This window comes from Triturus cristatus, chromosome 10 (genome assembly GCF_964204655.1).
Source record: "Triturus cristatus chromosome 10, aTriCri1.1, whole genome shotgun sequence".
In the NCBI taxonomy this organism is placed as follows: domain Eukaryota; kingdom Metazoa; phylum Chordata; class Amphibia; order Caudata; family Salamandridae; genus Triturus; species Triturus cristatus.
Genome location: NC_140593.1, coordinates 547468638 through 547493232, shown reverse-complemented (window position 1 = coordinate 547493232; position 24595 = coordinate 547468638). Strand labels below are relative to the sequence as shown.

The 24595-nt window shown below is 45.4% G+C and overlaps 1 protein-coding gene across 2 annotated transcripts in view; it reads right to left on the bottom strand.

Annotated features, from left to right (window-relative positions):
* Positions 1-24595, bottom strand: part of ACVR2B (activin A receptor type 2B) — a 411235-nt gene that overhangs the window by 10423 nt on the left and 376217 nt on the right. The window contains exons 9-10 of one of the 2 annotated variants that reach the window (XM_085632027.1): positions 15333-15471; positions 14247-14377 (exon numbers count right to left, since the gene is read on the bottom strand). In XM_085632027.1, coding sequence (XP_085488153.1) covers positions 14247-14377; positions 15333-15471 — 270 coding nt within the window. Of the gene's footprint in view, positions 1-14246; positions 14378-15332; positions 15514-24595 lie in introns of both variants that reach the window. The other variant, XM_085632026.1, reaches the window with a different exon arrangement.

Below are 24595 nucleotides of genomic sequence, written 5' to 3'. Positions count from 1 at the left end.
CTGCGGCTGGTGGCTTTGCGGACGGGAGGAGGCGCCCCTTCCTTGGCCACGAAAGGGGCGAAAAGCGGAGGTGTGCGCCCGCGGAGCCGAGAGGCCCAAGGACTTGGCCGTAGCCCGGGAGTCCTTAAAACGGTTCAGCGCACTGTCCGCCTTCTCACCAAACAGGCGAGTGCCATCAAAGGGCATGTCCATGAGGGTGTTCTGGACATCCCCGGAAAATGACGTGGACCGCATCCAGGCGTGGCGGCGGAGCGCCACCGTGGTGGAAATCGCCCGACCTAGCGAGTCCGTGGTGTCAAGCCCACATCTTATGGCGTGCCGTGCCGCATCCCTCCCATCGGCCAAAGCCTGGGTAAGACGCGTCCGGACCTCCTCCGGACACAGGGGCAGCACGTCCTCCACCGTATCCCACAGGGAATGGGAATAACGGTCCAAGAGACAGGCGGTATTTAAGGACCGCAGGCCCAAACTAAGGGACGAGAACAGTTTCTTGCCAAACTGCTCGAGTCTCTTGGAATCCCGGTCCGGCGGAGCGGTCGGGAAGGAGGATTGGGAAGTAGAGGCCTGGATAACCAGACTCTCGGGGGTGGGGTGTTGGGACAGGAAACTGGGGTCGCCCGGAGCAGGGCGGTGGCGCCTGGCAACGTTCCTATCCACAGGAGGAACTGTGGAGGGCTTGGACCAGGTGCCCTGCAGAACGTCAGTGAGGGCCTCGTTGAACGGCAGCAGAGGCTCAGTGGAGCTTGCTGAGGTTTGAAGCACCTCAGTGAGGATGTTGGTCCTCACAGCCACGGCAGGCAACTCGAGCCCAAGGGCCTCAGCCGCCTTGCGCAGCACCACAGAAAATGCTGCACCCTCCTCCGAAGCCACGGTCGGAGGAGAAGTGAATCCAGCGTCTGGCGAGGTGTCCAGCCCGCTGGCCTCCCCCAGTTCATCTGCCCAGTCCTGAGAAAGCTGTGACTGAACAGCCAGAGGGTCCTCGAACCCCTCCCAGTCGCCCCCTTCTTCCGATTCCTGATAAACAGGAGGAATGATCGGAACCGGACTGTAGAGATGGTAGGACTCAAGCGGCGTCGGATGCGGCGTCGGCGGACGCCGTGCCGGCGTCGGGTCCGGATGAGGGCTAAACCGGGGCGTCGGCGTCACAGGCGTCGGCGTCTGTGGCGCCGGTGACGGCGTCGGTGGTTCAGGCGTCGGCGCCGGTGGAGGAGTGACAAGGTCAACCGGCGTCGACTGGGGCCCAGGCAAGGGCCCCGCGGGGACCTGCGGCGTCGAGACCGGAGTCGTCGACGGCGCCGGGGCCGGAGCCGCCGGCACGCGAGGTCGCCCAGTCGAGTCCGCGGGGCCCGAAGGCGCGCCAGCGGGCGTCGACGGCGGGGCCAGGCTCCTCATGGCCGAGAGGAAGGCACTGATCTCCGCCGGCGCCGCGTCAGCCCCAGGGACCGGAAGGTATGGGGGCGGACGCGGCACCTGCGGCTCCGCCGGAGCCGCGGGGGTGGAACCACTTGGACCCTCGGCCGAGTCGCGCGACCGGCGAGGGGAGTCCGAAGAGCGATGTCGCCGCTTGGACTTCTTAGAGTGTTTGGACTTACCCGACGACTTGGAGCCCGACGAGCGATGGTGGCGTCGGCTGGGCTCCGCGAGCGATCCTTGGACCTCCTCCTGGACCGGGATCGCGCACGACGCGGAGCCGAGTGGCGAAGCTCCAGAAGCTTGCGGGACCGCTCCCGCCTAGCCTTCGAAGTCAGGGCCTGACAGTCGTTGCACGACTCCGCGTCGTGGTCGAGGCCTAAGCAGTAGAGGCACCGGCGGTGGTGATCGGTCACCGACATCAGTCGATGACAATCTTCACAAGCCTTGAACCCAGGCATCCTACCGGCACCAGATGTCGACAGACAAGGATCAAAAATGATCAAAAAGATTTAGTCAAAAAAGACTAAAAGGGGTAGCTCTCCCGGATCTGCGCTTACTGGCGCGGAAAAAAGAAGAACTGACGTCAGCGCGCGAGGGCGGCGTCTAAGTACTCCGACGACGTCATCCCGGCGCACGACGCCGACGACGGACGCGGAGCCGCAGACGACGCCTAGCGACGCGCAAGGGGTATTGCTGACGAAAAATCTTCCGGATCCAGTCTGACGCCTGGGGATATTCTAAGGTGAGGAATCTAACTAACGTGTTTCTTTCAGATTTTCCAAGCAGTATCCCTGTTGCAACATGGATAGGACTCATTTTTCTGAGGTTAATTCCTACAGTTGTGGAAGGAACAACCCAATGACCCGTGTCAGCCGCTGCCTCTGAATCCTCCCCTCTGAGTTTCCTGATAGTGCTGGAGTGGATGCTATCCAATGCTTTGCATTGATGTAGGTGCTTCCTCTTATCTGTTGGCAGCACAACCCAGATTTTACAGGCTGGTCCTAGAGAATGCCTATTGCTGTTGCGGTGTCAGTAGCCTTGTAGATTTTAAATTGCATGGAGCGAGCATCAATGTTACACCTCAGGGTGGAACTGCGACGCCCTACGAATGCCCAAGTAGGAAAACACAGGCGTTTAACTCTCTAAAGGCAGTATCTGCTGGATCTAGGACACACTTGATGTTGGTGTTTGAGATGGTTTGGGCTTTCTGCACCAGTTCTCTACCATGCTTCCTCTAGGCTTCTGGGTGAATATTGATTAGTTGCTCCATCTCCTCCTGATGACACTTATCATACTTCAGAGGAGAACTGAGTTAGTAATATGCCACCGTGTTGCCACTTGTACTGTAACACATTTCCCAGTGGCATCAACCTTACGGATCTTTGTCTGGATGCAATGTGCCATCTGCGCTTTGTGCAAAGGCTCTCTTCTGAGCTGTATGTATAACCAGTCTTGCCCCCAATGACCCCTGATGTATATAGGGTACTACAGGTCTCGTTTGCATTTTCTCTTTACCCTATCAGTAATGATCAGGGTCTTCTCTGGCTACCTTGAAGTTCTCTGCCACATACCTAGTGATGCTTTTAAGCATTTGCAGGAAATAGACAACTAGGACTGAATCTTTAAGAAGTCGTTCTTTTACTTAATGTTTACGTCATCCTATCAGTGGCGTGAAAGTGTTCCTGGGGCTACCCCCAAACCCCCCAAGAATGGCGACCTACATGATGGGGGTATCCTTGGTTGTGGTGGCACAGCCCTCGAAGTACTCCCTGGACACCTGTTTTTTTTTTTGTTGGTATAGGATAGTCCTAAAGTTCCTCGGAGACTGCCTCCTCGAAGGCCAGCCTCCTACTTCAGGGAAGTGGGGTATGGCTCTTGTGGTACTTGAGGGCTGGACAGAATCATTTGAGATATCTAGCAGCTCTACTGTTACAAGAAGCCTGCTTGACACATTGTACGGAGTCTAGGATTTATTCTGAGCAGATTTTGGGACAGAGGTTGTCCGCTTGTTGCCCTGGGGCTTGGTTGATGTCTTTTCGACCAAAGGCCTCCGGAGATTATGCTAGCTCTAGGCGGTGAGGAGTCTTGGGGATGACTATCTTGGCGCTAAATCCCAAACTTCCTCTGGGGTAGTGCTTGACTTCTATTTATTGGTGCTTTTAAGACTGAACCCTGGATGTCAGTCGTCTGATGTAGAAGGTGTTGAGTTTGCTTGGGATGGCTTTTGCTCCTGGTGAAGACATCAACCATTGATTGTGCTTCTTCCTTCGCACTTGATTCTTCAATCAATCAAACTGTGCTTATATAGCACAACTTCTCACCCTGTGGGTATCCAGGCGCTGGGCTTAGGGTCTCAGTCGAAGAACCAGGTCCGAGTCCCTTCCTAAAGTCTGCCAATGAGGGTGATGTTCGATGGTGGAGGGGAAGAGTGTTCCAGGAATTGGCTGCAAGGTGGGAGAAGGATCGTCCTACGATGCGAGGGGAGGTTTCTGGGTGGCTGGAAGAAGTTTAGGTGGTGGTTCATTTATCCTGATCTTTGGTCGTAGATGGCTTTGTAGACGTGGGTCAGAAGCTTGAAATGTCACCCCTTCTGGATGGGGAGCCAGTGGACGCCTCTCAAGTGGTTGGTCCTTTTGGGCAAGTTTAGGATCAGTCTGGCTGTTGCATTTTGGATCGTCTGGAGTCTTTTCATGAGCTCGGCGGTGGTGCCTACATACAGTGTGTTGCCGTAGTCCAGATGGACGGTGACGAGCGCCTGTGCCACTGTTTTTCTGGTGCCAGTGTCATTTGAAAATTGTGCAGAGTGTGTGGAAGCAGGCTGAATGAAGAGACAGAGAAAAATCAAATTGAAAAGGGTACAATCAGACAGAAGTTAATTCAGCAATAGATCATTGTATTGTAAATAGATTTGTAGGGCGCACAGCTACCCACCATGGGGTCTCCCGGCGCCATAAATGAAAAGGCCAAACTGAGATAACTGTCTATTGAGAGCAGAGCTAAGTTTTCAAGTCCCTACGGAACTGTGTAAAAACGGATTGCAATTTTAAAGAGACAGGGAGAGAATTCCAAAGCTTAGGGGCAAGGTAAGAGAAGGAGCGACCACCCATTCTAACCAGTCTAAATCTGGGGATCGCATAGTTACCCTGAGAGGCTGTTCTAAGGGCACGGGAAGGGGCATAGGGATAGACCAATGAACGCAAGTACAGAGGTGCCAAGCCTTGTTTGATTTTAAACATAAAGAAGAGCCTTAAATTTAATACGGCTCTCTATACGCAGCCAATGTAAGTCCCGCAAACAAGGAGAGATGGAAGATCTCTTAGGGACCTTGCAAAGGAGCCGGGCGGCAGAATTCTGCACCAACTGGAGCTTTTTGCGTACCTCCTGGCTACAACCCAGATAGAGTACATTACCATAGTCAAGGCGGGAGGTGACAAGTGCTTGGACCACAGTAAGTCTTGTAGAAACGGGAAGCAGCCAGAGGATTTTTCGAAGCCACCTTAAGATGGTAAAACAGGTGGCTGAAATGCTGACCGCTTGTTGACGCATAGATAGAGAACCGTCCAGCAAGAAGCCCAGGTTGTGTACATGCGTAACCGGTTGAGGTAACAGGCCCATTACCAAGGGCCAGTGATTCGGGCCCCAAAGATGTTTGTCCTTGCCCAAAATAACTACTTCGGTTTTATCGCCATTGAGTTATAATAGATTCACCTGCATCCATTCTGCCACGCGACCAAGTCCCTCCTGTAATGTTGAAAAGGAACACTCCTTGTTTGAGGAAAGGGAGAAGATAATCTGCGTATCATCTGCGTAAGAGTAGAGGGATAGTCCCGCATCCTCCACAATCGAGGCCAGGGGTCGTACGTAGATGTTAAAAAGCATAGGGCTTAATGTGGACCCCTGGGGAACCCCATAAGCAGATGCACGAATAGAGGAGGAGCAACTTGAGGAGCAGACCTGAAATGAGCGCTGACATAAAAAAGAGACTAACCAAGACAGAGCAGACCCAACCACCCCAGCATTTTGTAGTGCGGTGAGGAGAATAGAATGGGACACCGTGTCGAAAGCGGCGCTCAAGTCAAGCAGGATCAGCGCCATGGTTTCGCCTTGATCCAAATGAGCACGTAGAGTCTCTGTGACCCCCAGTAGGGCAGTTTCCGTTGAAAAATGTGTGCGGAAACCTGACTGAGAGGAATGAAGATAGCCTGTTGCCTCCACATGGGCAGTTAGATGAGTGTTAACATGCTTCTCCAAGATTTTTGAAAACATGGGTAGCAGGGAAATAGGCCGAAAGTTAGCAAAAACTGTAGGATCCGCCCCAGGTTTTTTCAGAAGAGGGATCACCATAGCCCTCTTCCATTCAACGGGGACAATGGACTCCCGAAGAGAGGCGTTAAGCAATTCTTGAATCACAAGGAGGGGAGCAGGTGCGAGCTGGCCAAGAATGGTAATAGGCATAGGATCTAAAGGGGAGCCACATTTCACCTTAGAAAGACAGAGGCGTAAAGACTCTCGATCCAGTAGAGGCCAGTCAGAGATCACTTCCTTGGGAGAAGGACTCTCACCATGGAAAGTGGGAGAAAACTCACTTCTGGGCAGTGGCAAACTAGCTGCCAAGGAATTGTGGATAGTTTCGACTTTGATGGTTAAAAAGTCAGCGATCTCATTACATTGGGATTCCACAAGTGTTGGAGGGGCTGGGGATGTGTCAGCCCCTGTCAGCTTCTTTATCATGGAGAAAAGGGCCTTAGGGCGATTGCTGGCCATAGAAATAGAGTCAGAGATGAAGGTCCCTTTCGTTTTCCTACAGGCTAGATGGTAGTGTTTTAGAGCTAACCTTTAAGTTAATTTACTGTCTGCTGAGTAGGTTTTCCTCCAACATCTTTCCAGGTGTTTACACTTAGCCTTCATTATTTTAAGTTCCTGCGTGAACCAAGGGGCAGGTGTACAAGAGGACGCTTAGAGCATAAAGGAAGATGGTGGTCAATTGTAGACGACAGCCACTGAGACACCTCCAAATTCAGAGAGGACACAGGAAGAGAGGTGTCAGGGCATGTAGATGTCAGCTCAGCATTGAACTTATCCAAATTCAATTTAGACCAAGCTCTGAACCTAACAGCATTAAGGGGCAAAGCTGGTGAGACAACACTGTCTGAAGTAAAACTGAAATGAACGGCAAAGTGGTCCGACCAAATGAGGGGAAGAGGCGGGATACTGCAGTCAAGCAAAATATTGGATAGAACTGGGTCAAGTAAGTGTCCTGCCTGATGGGTAGGTCCACGATTGCATAAAACCAGATTAATTGCCTCACAGTCAGCAAGGAACGCTTTGCTCAAGTTGTTATTAACGTCTTCTAAATGAAGATTGAGATCTCCTAGGATAACAAAATTTGCAGCCTTCAAAACATAAGGAGCTATCAGCTCTGAGAATGAAGAGAGCCAATGGGTGGATTTATCTGGGGGACGATAAAGAAGAATACCCGATAGGGTCAGGTGGGGTGAAAGTGCTAATTTGAACAGCCCAGCTTCACAGTCGGGAAATGGCAAAGCTTCTAACCGGCATGTATAGATGTCTTTAAATATAATTGCGACCCCACCACCTCTCCCAGAACTGCGGTCTCTTCTCAGTATTACATAGCCAGATGGAAGGGCACTGGCCACATCCGCACAGGAACTAGAGTGAAGCCAAGTTTCTGTAAGAAATAATGCATCCGGGAGAGCGGTGCTTAAAAAATCAAAAATATGTTCCTTATTTTTAGGGAGGGACCTGCAGTTAATACTCCAAAAATTAAAAGTGGAGCTTACAGACCCCAATGAGGCTTTAGTTGTACAGGGTTCAGATTGAGTTTTGCCTCTGTTACAGCCAAATATGAAATCACAGCCTGTGCATTTAGCCAAAGGTCTAATTGACAAATCAAGGGGTGTACAGGCGCATTCCTTACCCCGTAGCTGATGCAGTTCACCAGCAGAGTAATTGTGGCGTGTTCTGCTAACCCACTCGTCAGGAACATAATAACTGGGCGCTCTGGGGCGCAGACGGGCTTGCCTCTGGCGCGTCTCCGGCGCGCCCGCTGCGCGCGCGCGCTTTCATCCGGTTATTTAAATAGCGGCCGGTCAAGTAAGGGGGCGTGGCCAAATGCGGAAGAGACCCTCCTACTGCACTCGCGAATTAGGAGCGAGTGTTAGGGGGCGTCATGGCAACACAACACAGGTGACAGCAAGTGCCTCAATGGCAGTCCCCACAACCACACACAACAGAACACTCTGGTCAACAAATTAAAAGTAAGGAACAAGGTTCCTGTGGTTAAAACTTTTAAGTGCAAGTATGCGGGCAAGAAATGGATGGCTCAGCGGCAGCGGACGGAGATCACAGAAGACATGACAGGTATAGTGCAACTTATCCTACAGTTCATGAATAAAAACATCTACTCCAACATAATCAAAAAAGTGACATATCTCCGGATACAAATATCAGTCACTTAAGTACATTGAATATTTAGGAGGTAGATAAAGTCGACGTTTCAGTCTTTAGTGGTATTAGTCCGTCAGACCATCTTCAGGACAATGAGTATTGCATATAGCAAAGACCCCTATGTAGACATAATCCATACAATTACATTTATGAAAACTGAAATTAACTGTGGTCAATTGATACAACAGTTAACCAAGATAACCCGTGTAGAGACAAAGAAAATAATAATAAAAGTAGCAACCAAATTAAACCAACATTCTGATTTATGGTTGTCTAGTTGTAACAGAAATGTATTAAGATCTAGATTCAGTTTGTGCAGAGGGAGTAGACCAGGATAGTGCCTCTCACCCAAGCGATATTAAAAGTACATTGTTCATCAATATTCCTATGCTTACTTATTAAGGAACCAGTTTTCTAAAATTGGACCCTGCACGATTAGTTCAATTTCCAAAGGAATCAAATTCACTCCATGACTTCAATATCGGAGCTACCACTGCAAGATTAGATTGTGAAGCTATTAAGGGAGGTAGCACATTTGTTCAGTGTAATATTACGACTGCTCTCAAGCTGTATATCAAACATACCTGGTCCAGTAGTTAAAATCAGCCCAGGAAGGTGGCAACAGTTTCACAGAGGGTAAAATTTGCCTCAAAAATTCAAATGTCAGGACAGTCACTCTAAGACGCAAGTGAAATCACACACTAATCGTTGTGTTACTGATGCACTTCACACATATTCAAGTTATATTTCAGTTCTGTAGGCATCTTCATCCCACAGCATGATGTTTTGTTAAATACAATCTTACAAAGGAAGAACAAAAAGCATTCCAAAATCTTCAGACCTTATCAGGAACGATCATAAAACCTGCTGATAAAGGTGGGGGTATCGTGCTGTGGGATGAAGAGGCCTACAGAACTGGAATATAACTTGAATACATTGATCAGAGATAGGTTAAGACGGCCGCCATGTTACGAGATCAAACACCTTAATACTTCCGGATCAAAAGTTTCAATTTCCAGGTTTTTAGGTACAAGACATGCCGGCTTTAATTTACATTGCTGCCACAGGACTGACGCCAGTGTGCGAGCTACTTGGAAGTGCATGTAAGTACATCTGCGAAATATTCTCCAAGGCTCTGTGACTATACAGAGAGCGGTATTTAATTTAGTCCTAGGACCGTGTATACATGGTTCGATAAGCCGCCAGCATATAAACATCGCAATGTACTTATTTATTATCGGCTCAGTTATCAGATGGGGGACACGTTTTTGCTAATACTCTCTGGGATGTCCTTGTGAAACAGATAATGCACAAGTGGCAATATATAATGCATAGGTTACGTGAAATGACACTGTCCTTCCTCGTCTCGAACGGGGCTGTGAGAGCAGTGTTCAGCCATTTTCTATCAATAACTTTTTTAGAAAACGATTTTTTTTTTTTTTTAGAAAACAATGTTTGTTATTGGCATACTACAACTGAATGTCACTGAATAGTACGAAGGACTAATAATCGGTTCGGGCATTCAATAGGTGACATATCCTGAACCAATACGCCCTGGGACGCCTCTTTGAAATAGTTAATTCACAAGTGGCAAAATGAAAATGCATAAGTTACGTGAAATTATAATTTGTCTTTCCTCGTTTCAAGTGAGGCTGTGAGATCAGTGTTCAGCCACTGTTTACCACTTTTTAACGTCAGAAAACAATGTCTTTAATTGGCACACCACAACTGAATGTCAGTTAATAAAACGAAGGATTAATAATCTTAAAGGCATCTACTGGTGCTATTGGAAACGTGTTAACTAGATAAGCAATGACCCCCTAACTTTCTTGAACAAAATGTGTGAAATGCATCAGTAACACAACAATTAGTGTGTGATTTCACTTGTGTCTTATAGCGACCGTCCTGGCATTTGAATTCTTGAGGTAAATTTGACCCTCTGTGAAACTGTCACCACCTTGCTGGGCTGATTTTAACTACCGGACCAGGTATGTTTGATATACACCTTGAGAGCAGTCGTAATATTACACTGAACAAATGTGCTACCTCACTTAATAGCTTCACATTCTAATCTTGCAGTGATAGCTCCGATATTGAAGTCATGGAGTGAATTTGATTCCTTTGGAAATTGAACTAGCCGTACAGGGTCCAATTTTAGTAAACTGAATCCTTAATAAGTAAGCATAGGAATATTGATGAACAATGTACTTTTAATATCGCTTGGGTGAGAGGCACTATCCTGGTCTACTCCCTCTGCACAAACTGAATCTGGATCTGAATACATTTCTGTTACAACTAGAAAACCATAAATCAGAATGTTAGTTTAAGTTGGTCGCCACTTTTATTATTATTTTCTCTTTGTCGCTACACGGGTTATCTTGGTTAACCGTTGTATCAATTGACCACAGTTAATTTCAGTTTTCATAAATGTAATTGTATGCATTATGTCTACATAGGGGTCTTTGCTATATGCAATACTCATTGTCCTGAAGATGGTCTGACGGACTAATACCACGAAAGACCAAAACATCGACTTTATCATCTACTTTCTAAATATTCAATGTACTTAAGTGACTTATTTGTATCAGGAGATGTCACTTTTTTGATTATGTTGGAATAGATGTTTTTATTCACGAATTGTAGGATAAGTTGCACTATACCTCTTTCACGATCTATTGCTGAATTAACTTCTGTCTGATTGTACCCTATTCAATTTGATTTATATATAAAAACTCATTTGTATATGTACAAAAATATATCCCAGCGATTGTTCTGTTTTTCTCTGTTCATTCATTGGATGGGTAAATCTGTGAATTTTTGGCTCAAGATCCGATTAGACCGAACCATTTAGCAACTCTAGTATAATAAACTAGAAGTCATATTTCTCAAACAAAATCCCTTGTAGGCACCTTGACTTGACACTGTTTGAACTGCCCCAGCCTCCAAGGGTATATTGGGTTTCCCCACGTTCTCACTCTGAATGAAGAGACGGCGTTGACCTGCCGTTTCATGGAGAGTTCGCTATCTAGGATGATGCCAAGATCGTAGGAATGATCTTTTGAAGTGGGGCTGGGTCCGAACAGGAGATGGTGCAGGGACTGACTGTTCCCTGTTCTGGTGCTCTTCCAGAGGGTCTTCCGCCTCAGAGTTCTGTTCCTAAAGTCTCTCCGGGTTGCAGAGTAGGCCCAGCTTCAATAGGTGTGGTTGCTACATTTTTTTATGTGCCAAGTGACACACACTGTTGTGATGTGCAACATGTCCCACTCGGAGTCTCCATTTTAGTTGCACGTTTAGCTTGACATTTTTTTCTAATAGTGACTTTTTACATGTTTTACACTTACACGAGAATGTACTGAAAAGCTCTTCTGCATGCAGTTCATTTCTTAGTAAGCATTGTAATGTTTGTACACTCTGTCCAAAGTCTAGCCACATAAAATGCAATGCCCTTGTATTTAGTTGCCCAGTTGGAGACAGGTCTAAGGCTCCAGCCAAATGATCTCATCAGCTCTGCACCTTTGACAGCGTGCGATTCAAACAGTGCTTTTATGATAAAAACAGCCTCTGCATTACATTCGACAGAGGAGCACTTCCGCTACTGTCCTGGAATGCCATGTACTGTGACTGAGATGCAGCCCTGCTGACTCTGACCTTTATCCTGCAAAGGACGATAGCCTGCTGCACACCAGATCTGCTCCCCGACAACATACTCCCACTTTGCTCTTGATAGTGTAGGAAGTTTGAGGTAGGAGCATTATTATATGGTAATGTTAGAACGGTTGAACTGTTCACCTTTTTTACCATTCTTTTAATGCTGGTTATAATGCTTCGTTTCTTCTGCCTAATAACTGCAGCTCACTATTTCTATATAAGAATATGACTGTTTCAATACACGTTTGAAAAGCGAAACTTGTATCTTTCTTGTGTTTACCTTGATCAGGCAAAAGTGACAACGAAAGGGTACACCCGTTTCCACGATATCCTTGGGGAATAAAGATTGGTCATGGTCGAGGTTGCTTTTACAATCTACCCTGGTAAGTTGAGTTTAGATGTGGCACTGTGAGCTAGCTAGGAATGGTGCCAACATTTCCCAATATGTGTGAACTGAATTCCCATATTATTATGATTGTTGCCCAGATACACAGTCCCACTCAATTTGTAGAAACTGTGAACCATCTCTTGTATCTGATGGCCTTTTTATTCCAGAATTTCATGCAGGCAGAACAATAGGATTTCTTGTGGCCTCAAGTCAACCAGAGGTTACACACTCGATGACGATCCGACCATGGGAATTACAGTTAACATTTCTTGCTGAACTGGAAAGGCTGGTTCTCCATCCCACACTCTTCCCATAGTCATTCTCATAAAAGTAGATGCACAGTAGCGTGCACCGATCCTGTTCGAATTCAACAGCGGAGATGCCCTGATGTCCTTCTCCAATGCCTCAGATGCCTGGCGTTGAATAGGGTACAGTTGTTACTTGGTCTCGGAGCTCAATCAGAAACGTCTCAACCTGATAGCAGGAAAAAACAATCTGAATTGGAGACTTTGTACTTGTGCATTATGGGGTTCAAGGAAATGTCACGAGATATCTTGTGACTGAAAGCTTCTTTGACTAAAATCAACTTGCAACACATCACTAGATAGCAGGAGCTTGAAGAGCACGCGATACATAGCCGCACACGCTATAAACCTATATTTTCACTTCATAAATAACATTTATGAGGATTTGCTGAGGAGAGGGGAAAACTTACTTGATAGACTAAATATCTTGCATTTTACATGGATTGCACTCCTTGAATTGATACTCATGCTGTAGTTGGAATGGAGATGTACCTTCGACAACCTCTCTTTAAAAATATAATTTATGTTTGGAAGAAAGTATATTTTTAGAATAGTAATCCCCAACCCACTTAGGCCAGTTTTCAAAAGTTGTCAGGAGGCGGAAGTCAGACAAAAACTTCATTGTATCTTTTCCTAAGGGTCAACATTTCAACATGCACAAGTTATCTAAATGACATTGTGGATCCCATTGGCAGATCCCAATATGGCAACTGCAGGTTATTAGCAAAGAGTCAGAGCGCTGATTACTGCAGCCAATGGGCACGAACAAGCATTAAAAAAAATCCAAATAGCCTGTGGAGTGACTTGCAAACCAATGGCAAGTGAAAGATTGGTAGCCAAAGAGGAGAGTGAAAACCATCACAAAATAGCCAAAGTGCAAAAAAAAAAAAAGCATATTCATGTCGGATACTGATTGGGAGAACTGTTTGGGATTATTTCCTGACATTAAATACGGTCAGCCTGCCAACCTTAAAATGAGCATCATAGCTAAATACTCAACCAGGAACCCTAATAACCTGTCTTCCTCGCATGTTCAGTGGGCTAATTTGTGTAAGTTACAAATATAAAGAATTGTGTTGAAAGTAAGGGGAAAACTATTTCTGAAATTATAAATTGTACAAATGTCTATGTAGTGAACAAATTACATACATGGAATATGACTTAAGAGGGAATTAAAATTTGTCATCAGAAAAAAACAAATCGTTGACACATTACTGTCATCATAACACTCGAGAAACCAAATGATTGAAATAATGTGGTTAAATTAAAACAAACTTAGTGAGTAGAAAACCCACTGTGAAACCAGTCAGGAAGGGAGCGAAGACAGTGGAAGGGTATCATTTGTTATTGCAGTCTTTCCACTATATGAAACTGAATGTGCACAATCGTGCATATGAACTGTGGCCCTAATTGACAACTATAAAACAAAGGCAGAAAGCCATATCTTTCCCAATCATGATATAACATTTTCTCCTTCGCCAAGATGAAGTTTTCTGATCACATATTGAAATTAAATCAATTGGCATAGGCTGAATCCAGAGGATACAAATTGAACACATGTCAGATTATGAAATGAGCAACACAAAAAGATGGACGGACGGATTGCTTAACATTATCAAACATTCACCCTCAGTACAGACATCTGGGCTTAAATCCATCATTCTTTGCTGGTGTTTATCACTATGTTCTTCCAATCTTTCAGGAAATGCGCTTTGGTAATTCACAAATTATGAATAAAGATTTAACTTCCGACACTGCCCACACAGCTGCACATACAACTTGTACTCTCCTTTCCATACTCTTTCTGTAATTTATTAATTTGTATTTGCAGGCCAGCACTCTAAACAATGACATTTCTAATTTTAGACACAGGATAAATAAAATCCAAGGAGAGAAGTATAAAAGAAACAAAAAAGGCATCTGGAATGCAGTGGTACCAGAAAAAAACACGCTCTATAATCAAAAGGTCAATATCATAAAGAAAACCAAATGTTCTAGTGGCTGGGTTCAAAAGAAAGACCTACCGCATGTTTAAGCCAATGATCCTTGAAAACGGGGCGCATCTTTTTGTGAACGACCACCTCCTGCAGATCCTCCAGGGATGGGTGCTGGCCGATCTCCTCTTCAAACGGCAACATGTATTCATCAATGGGGCCTGTGATGTATCCAAAACAAAGTTACTGATCTGAAGCAGGCCCCCTTTGTGTAGGCTTTTGATGCGAGTTTTAAACTTCAAATGGGCGTAAATATACAAATCTCCTCAATATTAAAAATCTGGAGAAGGGGTGTCTGATACGTGATCCATGGGCACTTGCTAAAGAGTAGCTCACCTTCTGCTCTCCGATTGGTGCAGAGAAGTTACATGGATGTGATGCATAGGCAATGTCAGTGGACAAGCAAATTTAGTGCACTAGGAAGAAATACACCGACACGTTAGCAGATATTCAGCCGTACCTACAGACACCTTTTTACCCTTAAATAACTATAAGTCCCGGAAACTTCAGCCTACTTCAGTTGCCAAACTTGATCCGCTAGACAGGATGAAGCCACACGTGGCCCTACTGCATTCACTACCTCTAATTCAAATACTGATGCCCTCCTGTTACACAACGATGCCAGCCTATTGCCAGGCAATCAGCGGCAGTCATACTAGCTTGTCTGTCTATTGTTGTATAACTGCTATGCTGCTGCCTGAGGACTCGTGCGGAGAAAGCAGGCCACCTCAGCACACAATAAGGCTGCGATGGTCTGTCTGACTGTGGCTTATACTCCAGAGCTCAAGCTGTAAATCTCTTGTACTGCATGGTATAATAATGAATCTATTTTAATGTGTACTTGATTTACTAAATATTTAATGTGCATTGATGATAACACTTTTCTTCTGCTGTAAAGACTCTAGCAAGAGGGGCATTTGGGAAACAGAAAAGGGAAAAGCATGCAATAGGGCTGAATAGACAGATTTGAAACACTTGTCATATTTAAAATGTATAGGAGGCACTGCCCACGAAAGACTAATAACACATCAAACAAATATTCGGACACCTTGCAGTTAAATTTAAGCAAAATATTGAAAGTATTTTAGCGCCTTGTACTGAGGGACCAATGCTTACCGTCCACTGCCGTGCACCGAGAGACGAGCTCCCACAACACAAGGCCCATGGCATACATGTCTATTCTCAAGAAGGCATCGCGTTGGAAGTTGATCGCGCCCTCCAAAACTTCTGGGGCCATATACCTCCTTGTCCCCACCTGGTGAAATAGGACAGCAGACAGCCTTAGGTTTCCACTCGGCTAAAGCGAAAACAAAGTTTAGAGCACGGATTCCACATCAGGAGTAGAGCAATGGGCTCACAAGCGGCAAATGTCAAGGTCTCAGTGCATCACATAAGTATGGTAAACTGTTCTAAAATTGCGCATGAAAATTTTGCATAGAGGGGTTCATCTGAATAACAAACATACCCCCATAGTCACATCAATTTATAGGCGTTTGGAAATGGGGCTAAATCATTTATAAAACATTTTTAAAGTAAGCCTAAGTTTTGAGAACACATTGTGGGTTTAGGAAAGGATGAGATTTTCATTACACTGCCAACACAGTTAAAATTATCGATTGTCCACTTCTCATAGTAGCAAAGATTTGATTCTTTTGCCCAATTTTGCTTCTGGTGAAGTTTCCTCACGAACAAAAATACGTCAGCGATTAATTTTAATCAAAACAGGCGAAAATCATATGAATGCTTCACTCAACTGACTTAAGAAGTTTACAAGAATAGTAATTTACTGGCATTTCTTTCTGCAAACCCAGTTTTTCTATATTTTCCCCTACGTTTTTGATACGTTGCACAAAGCTCAATTAATTTTACAAGGCTTTTCTACAGCTCTAGCCAGCTTGTGTCGCCAAAGTCCGTGCAACCAAGGTCCAGCAACTTCACACCTGGGTGAGCTGCCCTTTTTTTGCACTACATTGCCCCAGCCCAGAAATAACCCTCTAGAGTTATTTCCTGAGCCTCATTGTAATGTCGATCTATATTGTTCCGATATGCACTCCTGAGGATGGTTATATTCTTGTTCCTCCCTTCTGCCTTGTGTATGTGCAGATCGCCACGTGCTGATTAGGTTTAGTGTCCCGAAGGTTGTGACGGTTTGATGGCGGACCGTTAACTGTCATTCTGAGTGAAGACACGGGAGAGGCTAGTCAAACGTGGTCTTACCGAAAGCTTGTGCGGTCATGATGTGCCTATTTTGGCGACAACCGGAGGACTATGTCGTGCATGGAGATCATTGTCAATTGCACCAGTAGGCAACTCACTCCTGATCTTCAGCGTTTGCATTGCCCCCTGGTGGTATTGCCTAGATTCTTAGGGTTGCACAGATTTGGACCACTTGGACTTCATCTAGTTCACCACTGGAGCTTCACTTTGCACTTTCCTGCACCTTTATCTGAATGATCAGCTGTGTCCACAACCGCTTTTCCCCAATATCGCCTGTCACACTCTCCTAGGTGGAGTTGCAAAGCGCCACACCCAAAGACTGCCGTCTTGCATAGGTCTTACGATTTACAATATTACAGGACCTAGCAATTATCCAGTGTCACATAACGCCCTTCTGGAGAAGCTGAAATTCCCATCCACAGCCACTTGACTGCCTCTTGCTCAATATCAATGCAGGTTTGAAATCTCTATAGCAACATCAGTGGGCCTTATTGTTTGTGTGGACACCAATGCCACCTACTGTTGTTTTCTGGGTACTACGTCTGACCTACATGACAATTTACTGTTTCTGAACCTCATCATAATCCTACAGATCCAACGCTGTATGCAAACCATTCTGTACCTTGCCACTGACTAATACTTCATTATTTATATACATTTGTCTTGCTTTAATATAGCAATGGCTGAAGTAATAAATGCACTGGCCAGTTACCTTTTTAGAAACTCCAGGACAACCTAGAGAAAAATTGAGTCAATAGATAGAAAGTTTTGAAACGCACTTAGTATTAATTGATGGGATGGAATACGCTGCGCAAAACTAATTATACAAGTATTTAGAAACAGAAGGAAGATTATTGTTCTGCAATGTGACACCTATTAAAAAGCACGACGAGAGAGAGGAATTGGTTCAATAAATGGAAGCAAAAAAACATTGGAAGAGTATTTCAACACGTTTTGCTCCTTTTGCAGGGGTGCACTATGTCCCCAGCAACCATTTGTAAGCCCAGGAGGAGAGGCATGCATTCCTAGCATTATAAAAGCGCTTTGTAATTCCCGGGGCGCAGGGTGAAAGACAGTTTCCACCTGTTACAGCGTGGGACCATGTCCCCCAGCAACCATTTGTAAGACCAGGAGGAGGGGCATGCAAACATGCCAGCATTCCTACTGCTTAAAATAGCGCTTTCTAATTCCCGCAGTGCGGGACGGTTCAGGCTCTTGCCCCAAGCCTGTACCCATCAGAGCCCAGAGGAGGCTAGGCTGCCCCCCGCCCCCGCCGCTTTGCATACGTTTTCAAGGCACTGTTGAGCTTTGAGTCCGATTAATGTATTTTTAATTTTTTTTGCTGCAATGGGGAAGCGTAAAATCCCTGCTGCAACTAAGTCAAGCTGCTCTTCCTCTTCCCTGGATGGTTACATAAAACGTGCAATGAGGGCCTTAAATAAGGAAAAAGCGCATGCAGAGCGTTGCCTCTCTGGTACCCTGGCGTTCGGGATAGGGATACAGAGTTTGTGTGTGACAGTGTGCATAACCCTGCTCAAGGGTGGGTCTTAGTGCTTCCTCCCACCAGAGATGTTCCATCTGTTGACACAGGACCGGTTCCAGGTACGGCTTCCATTTGCCCCACATAATGTCCCTCCTGCCAACCAGAAAATGCGTCCGGGGGCAAGGATGCCCGACCCCACGCAGACTTTTAAACTAATAATGTCATTGACTCTACTCCGCTCTGAGGGTTTACACTCTTTCCAGCAGATTTGTGGGGACAACGTGAGGGGGCGTGATTGAAAGTATGTTTGCACCTATATGTTCTAGGCTTGGAACCACTGAAGAACTCTTATCTAGTGCTAAGGCAATGTGTTCTATCCCAACCTACTACGCACACACAGATGGCTGGAGGGCTACCAACACACCATGCGTCACACCTTTGAAATGGTAGTGAAGTTTCAAGCTTCCCCAGGGATAGACAGACGGCTGACCCTGCAGATCTGCACTGTACACCTCCCCCACTCCAATTTTGACCACAAGAAGCTGCTCGAGGGGGGGGGGGGGGGGGGGAGGAGGGGGCAGGATGTTTTAAGTGTGGATAGGTCCTTTAGCCCTGTGAGGGGTGTGCAACAATTGCAACCAGGCTAGGTTCATTTAGGCGGCTGGTTCCACTGACCGCCAACCCACCACAGCGATCTCAACTTAAGGCCTCCCACTGTGCAGGGGGACTGCAGGGAGGCGTAGTAGAGGGATTGGGTGCGCTAATACGGATGGGATTAATTTACCCTCGCCTGTTGTCCTTGTGTAGAAAAATTAATTGGTTAATCTCTCAGGCACTTGTTTCTGATTATCGATCTTTTGACCCCCCCCCCCCCCCCCCCATGTCTCCATTGTTGGTAGCCACCCTTATTCCCTCGTGCTTTTAACAGGTTTAATGTTTTAAATGACTTGCAGGCAGTAGATTGACTCTCAGATACAGTGGTCACCTTTTATCCTTCTGGTATGAACGACCCTTCAGCCCCTATTAGTTCATCGCCTCGCCATATAAACATGTCCCCTGCTGACTATTGCTTCTGGTCTATGTATTTATTTCCCACCTGGTAACGGGGGATTTTTCAAGGCACTCTAGTCTGTCTGTTTCACCTGTCCCATTAGTTCAATCTAGCTACAATAGGTTATGTGGAATTGTTTAATGGAATATCTTGGGGCTTCAGAACAAGTTAACTGCCCCAGACTGGCATAACATCTTCTCTACTACTTCTATAATTTGTATCCAGGAAACATGGTTGGTGGACCGCCTGCACGTTGAAGGTTTTTCTTCCCTATTTACTGCAGCAATACCGTCACCGACGGGTCAGGCTAAAGGTTGCCTACATATGTTGATTTCAAACTTGCTTCCTGTTATTAGAAGACCTGCCACATCTTCTCTGTATTACCAATTTGAGTTACTGTCCTTTAAGAGAGGGGAATTACCATATATTAAATTTTTTTTATAACAATGTGTTTGATTCCACCTGCATTGATGGTGTCGAAGCAGACCTAGATGTGTTTTTGGTGTCACATGACTCTACCTGCCCAATTGTATGGGCGGGTGATTTCAATATCCAGAGAAGTAGCCACCCCGCAAGACTGGTGTGTGGCTTCAACTAGGCGAGGGAAGTTGCCCTTCTCCACCCCCTATTTTCTACATAGTACGCATGAACTTTTTCACTAATACCAAGAGGTATGCACTGGAGTGGAAACCCCTCGGTGCCATTACATACTTGTGTGAGGGCACCAAGGGGTATGCACTGCTCTGCAGTGCAATGCATACCCCTCGGTGTCCTTACATAAGTATGTAAGGGTACCAAGGGTTTTGCACATGAGTTAATACCCTTATGTAAGGGGACCAAGGGGTACGCACTGCACATTATAGTGCCCACTCTGCCCCTTTGCGGAATTCTGCTGAATTGTAATTTAATTCCGCGGAATTCAACTCTAATTCCGCCTACCCCTAATATTGTAGGTCAGCCTTTTGGTTTTGTCAGTGCATGTCTTGTTTTGATGTGATTTTTGTACAACTTTGTGCAATCTGCCAGTCCCTCATATTAAACATTTGGAAAAAGTGATATTTTTGTTCTCAAAAAGCACACATTGCCACAGTAGTCCCTGGTACTGAACAAAACTACACTGTGCGCCGATATGCTCCTTGTGAAAGAGCAGAAGCCAGTCAATGGATAGAGAGAAAGAAGAGAAAAAGGGAGAATTTTAATGAAAATATAACGTCTTGGTTAACTTCAGACGCTAATTAGGGGCCCAATTATTAAAGAAAATCATGAAATTGAACCTATGATATATATTAGTGCAGATCTGCAGCTTTCATTAACTCACAAGATTTCACAAAAGTAGGCTAGGAAACAGTACTCCTAGAAAATATTTGTGAACTGCTTTTTAGCACGAGCAAATATTCAGGTGTAGATTTGCTCTTGTGAAAATCTGTTGAGCGTTTACAAGCTCATTTTCCCCAAAAACACTTTTTTCCCAACCCCGGAAGAAGTTTTATTTCTGCCTTTGACAGGAGTAAATTCCCAACCTTTCTCAGTATGAGAAAAGATTAAAGAAGAGCTTGCGTAAAACCCCTACAACATGCAAATTAGAAGGTTTGCACAGACACAAAAGGGGACCCAACCATGGAATAAACGCAATATCCGGCTCCAGTATGTAGATCTGCGGAAGGGTGGCAAAATAAGGAAATTAAGAAAGAGTGTGTCCGTCAAGGTTGAACAAGTGCAAAAGTGGTTAAGAAAAGTGAATCACTGTGTTTTAAAAGAACCCTCACTCACCAACCTAGTTGGTGACATGCTTCATCATTGGGTTCCCACCGGAGAGACCGAATGTCTCCCCGGTGTGCTGCGACGCCTGATTTACAGCGGAGCTGGTTTTTTGTGTGAAGGCAGTGCAATCCGTGATAGTGCTAGTTTAAAAAGGTGTCGCAATTTTAACCAATGGACAATTTTAATGGTGGTAAACTGGACACAGTTAAAAATAGTGAGGTGGACGTGTGAACTCTGGTGGTAATTGGACCAGCTACGTCCTAGTCAAAGTGCAATATGATCAATGTGGTCAACATGTTTCTGCTTCTGACGATATTACATGAAGCATTCTTCAGGACCTAGTGATAGACAGCCACGGCGGTATACGCTCGCTAAGGCGTACCCTGACCTGTGGAGTCTTAAACCGCTAACATCTACGGTTATGGTAAACTAACCCTTCAGGATTTCTGAAAGCTTTCGGTTCTGTAGAAGCAAAAAAAGATGTGAAGGGACAAAACAAAAACAAACAGTGATTCACAACATACATGTATATTCACAGAAAACAAAGCATGGAGAAAAACCAGTTTGTGAATGGACTTCATGATCACAAAAGGTGAATTTCCATAATACCTGGACCAATGGGAATAAACACTCGTATCAGCCCATGCCGGTATAGTGAATTTATCGTGGTGTAACTGCAGTGATGCTTAGTAACACTAACAGGTTGTGCCATGAGTGCTGCACCCTAGTAGGTAGTGATTACGACAGACATAAAATTTCACGTGGTGTGCACTCTAAGCAAACAAACCAATGGCCATCAGACTATCAATCAGCGGCATACTGTGGCTGACTGTAGGAGGCGAAATAAAACGCTTGGATTTACAGGTGGAGGTGCGAGGCATTATCAGACTGATTCGTGAACACCCAAACGGAACACTAAGTTTGGTAATAGGTGCTTACGTGATGTTGAATTCAACGTCACTGCATGGGTCCGGGTGGGGGGCGGGACTTCTAGTCACACTCTAAACAGAGAATAGTAAAAGTAAATGACTTACGAGGTAGAGGTGAAACAGCGGGATTAAGCAAGCCAGAGCCTCTACTTACTATGCCAAAGTCACCAGCCCACAGGAAAACCTACTTAGCCCTCCTTCGGACTCGGATGTTATCGTCCGGCCCGGGAGTGGTGTAGATATAGAAAGCACTTTGCCGGCGAAAAGACGTAGCGTCATCACGCATGTCACGTGGTGCGTTAGACGCGGAAGCAAAGACTAGACTGCTACAGAGGCCTCTCATACGAGGATTGTCTCCGTGGCCAAAGACGTAGCGTCATCACGCATGTCACATGGTGCGTTAGACGCGGACGCAAAAACTAGACTGCTACAGTGGCCTCTCATACGAGAATTTTTTCCGTGGCTAAAGGGGTATCATACAAAAACGGATAAAGGCACCAAGAGGTTTATTATTGTGATCTCGTTGGAAAAGCGTCGCTTAATTTCTGACATAGGATCATGCAAGTGGTAGGGATTAATGATGTTTAATACAAAATTAGTAGAGCATCATGGGGATTGTGTTCCCTTCTCTGGCTAGTTTAGGGAATCAGACACAAGTATGGTGACACAAAAATCAAGGTCTACGATGCCCAATTCTTGGTTTATAAAGGGTCATGGTGAACTGAACCCTTGTTATTGGTAGCGAGCTTGAAAAGGTCATTATTACAGCAGGCTAGGGGAGAAATAACGTGAGTCTGACCAGCTCCTTCCTAGAACCCATTATGGAAATGTGTTAGATGGTTAATGACATTTGGAATGGGACTATGAAGGTAGAAACCTTTGTATATTAATACATATTTATTCGAGATAGTGTAATCTCTAGCGTTTTAGCACTGTGCCCCAAGGGATATTGTCATTAAATCCCATAGTGTGGCTCGAAAGGCGATAGATCCATCGTTGTTCTTTCACAAACAGGATATTCGAGACCTATTACCTGGTCTAATTTGTTCAATTATTGTCCAGTTAAGGTAATCAGGGGTATGTTTGACATGTGCATAATGTTCTGTCATTTTGGGGATATTTTTCCCACAACGGATGTTGCTTCTGTGTTCGACAATACGCTGTTTTATTTTGCGTGTGGTCATACCAACGTTTGATACCACACGGGCATGTTAATAAATAGATTACGTTGGATGAGTTACAATTTGTGTGTACACGTTGGGTCCAGACTTTGTCTCGTTCAAGGTCTAGAGTTTTGCTGGCTTTCGTGAGATGGCAAACACTACACTGAGCGCATGAGAAATGGCCTGTCACTTTCGGGAGCCCCCAAGCCTGCAGTACAGAGGGAGTGTTGTCAGATAGGGCTAGCCTTGGTCTAGTGTGGACAAGGGCATCCTTGATGCTTCTTGCTTTCTTGAAAGAAAAGAAGGGTTTCTCCCATTTCAAGTTGTTGCTTACAAGGATGCCTCAATGTTTACGAATAGATTTTGTCACAGCATTAGAAGCCGTGCTGTAAGTTGTCACACAAGTCAGGGGGATTTCCTCCACTGGTCTTACTGATTCCTCAAGGAGGGCTTGTCTGTGTTGGTTTTTAGCCCTCTTACAGCTGCGTTTGAGAATTTTATCTGGGTAACCTCTCTTCTTCAGTTTTTCAGATAGACAGTTGGATTGGGAGCGATAGTCTTCCATGCGACTGCAGTTGCGTCTAATGCGCAGGAATTGGCCAAATGGGAGATTGTCTCTCAGGGGTCGCGGAGGGAAGCTAGAAAAGGCTAAGAGGTTATTCTTTGAAGTTGGTTTGTAGTGGGTCTTTGTTAGCAACTTTCCTTCCCATTTGGTAATGGCCAGATCCAGAAATATTATTTCATTCTGATCATAGGAATTGGTGAATTTTAGGCTGGGATCACGTGTTGATCCAATCAAAAAAATTCACAAGTTGGTTCTCGGGTCCTTTCCAGATCACAAGAATGTCATCTATATATATTTACCAGAAAGATATATAGGACGAAAAGGGGTTGTCGGTCGTCAGAATGTATTTCCGTTCGAAGTCGTAGACATAAAGACCTGCCACACTAGGGGCAAAGGTACTCCCCATCGATGTACCGGTTGATTGAAGGTAGAGGGTCCCTTTGTATTCGAAAAAATTATTTTCTAGAGCAAGGGTGGCACAGTCTACAATGAACTGTTTCGATGTCTGAAACTCCCAAGGGGTAGCTTCCAAAGTATCATGAATAACCCTGATGGTGTCTTCCTGGGGTATGCTGGTATACAGACTTTCAATATCTAGAGAAACCAGAAAGGTTGGATCGCCTGTCAGAGTTATGTCTTGTAGGAGTACCAACAGGCTTTTGGTATCCTTCAGGTAGGTCGGTGTCGCCTGAATCAGAGGTTTTAGGAAAAAATCACAATAAATGGATAGAGGCTCTAACAGGGAGCCAATGCCTGAGACAATCGGTCGGCCAGGCGGTGGAATCTTGTTTTTATGAGTTTTTGGCAGCGTGTAGAAATAAGGAACAGTGCCCTCGCTCTTAGTGAGAAAATCGGCCTCATGTCTGCTTATATACCCATTAGACTCGGCCTCTTCCACTAAATTGAGGATCATTGCTTGCAATTCAAGTGATGGATCAGTGGTTAGCGGGGTATAGCTGATTCTGTCAGCTAGGAGGCGTCTACATTTTTTGTCATAGGCCGTAGCGTCTTGAATTACAAGGCCTCCACCTTTGCCTGCTGGTTTTATAACAATAGAGGAATTTGACTGGAGGGTTTGTAAAGCCAGGAATTCAGCGGCACTCATGTTCTTAAAAGCGCCGGTATCTTCATACGCCTCGATGTCATTGAACACTGCCTGCTCAAAAGCAATGATTTCTGCCGGGACAGTGTGAGGGGGTGGGGTGAAAGT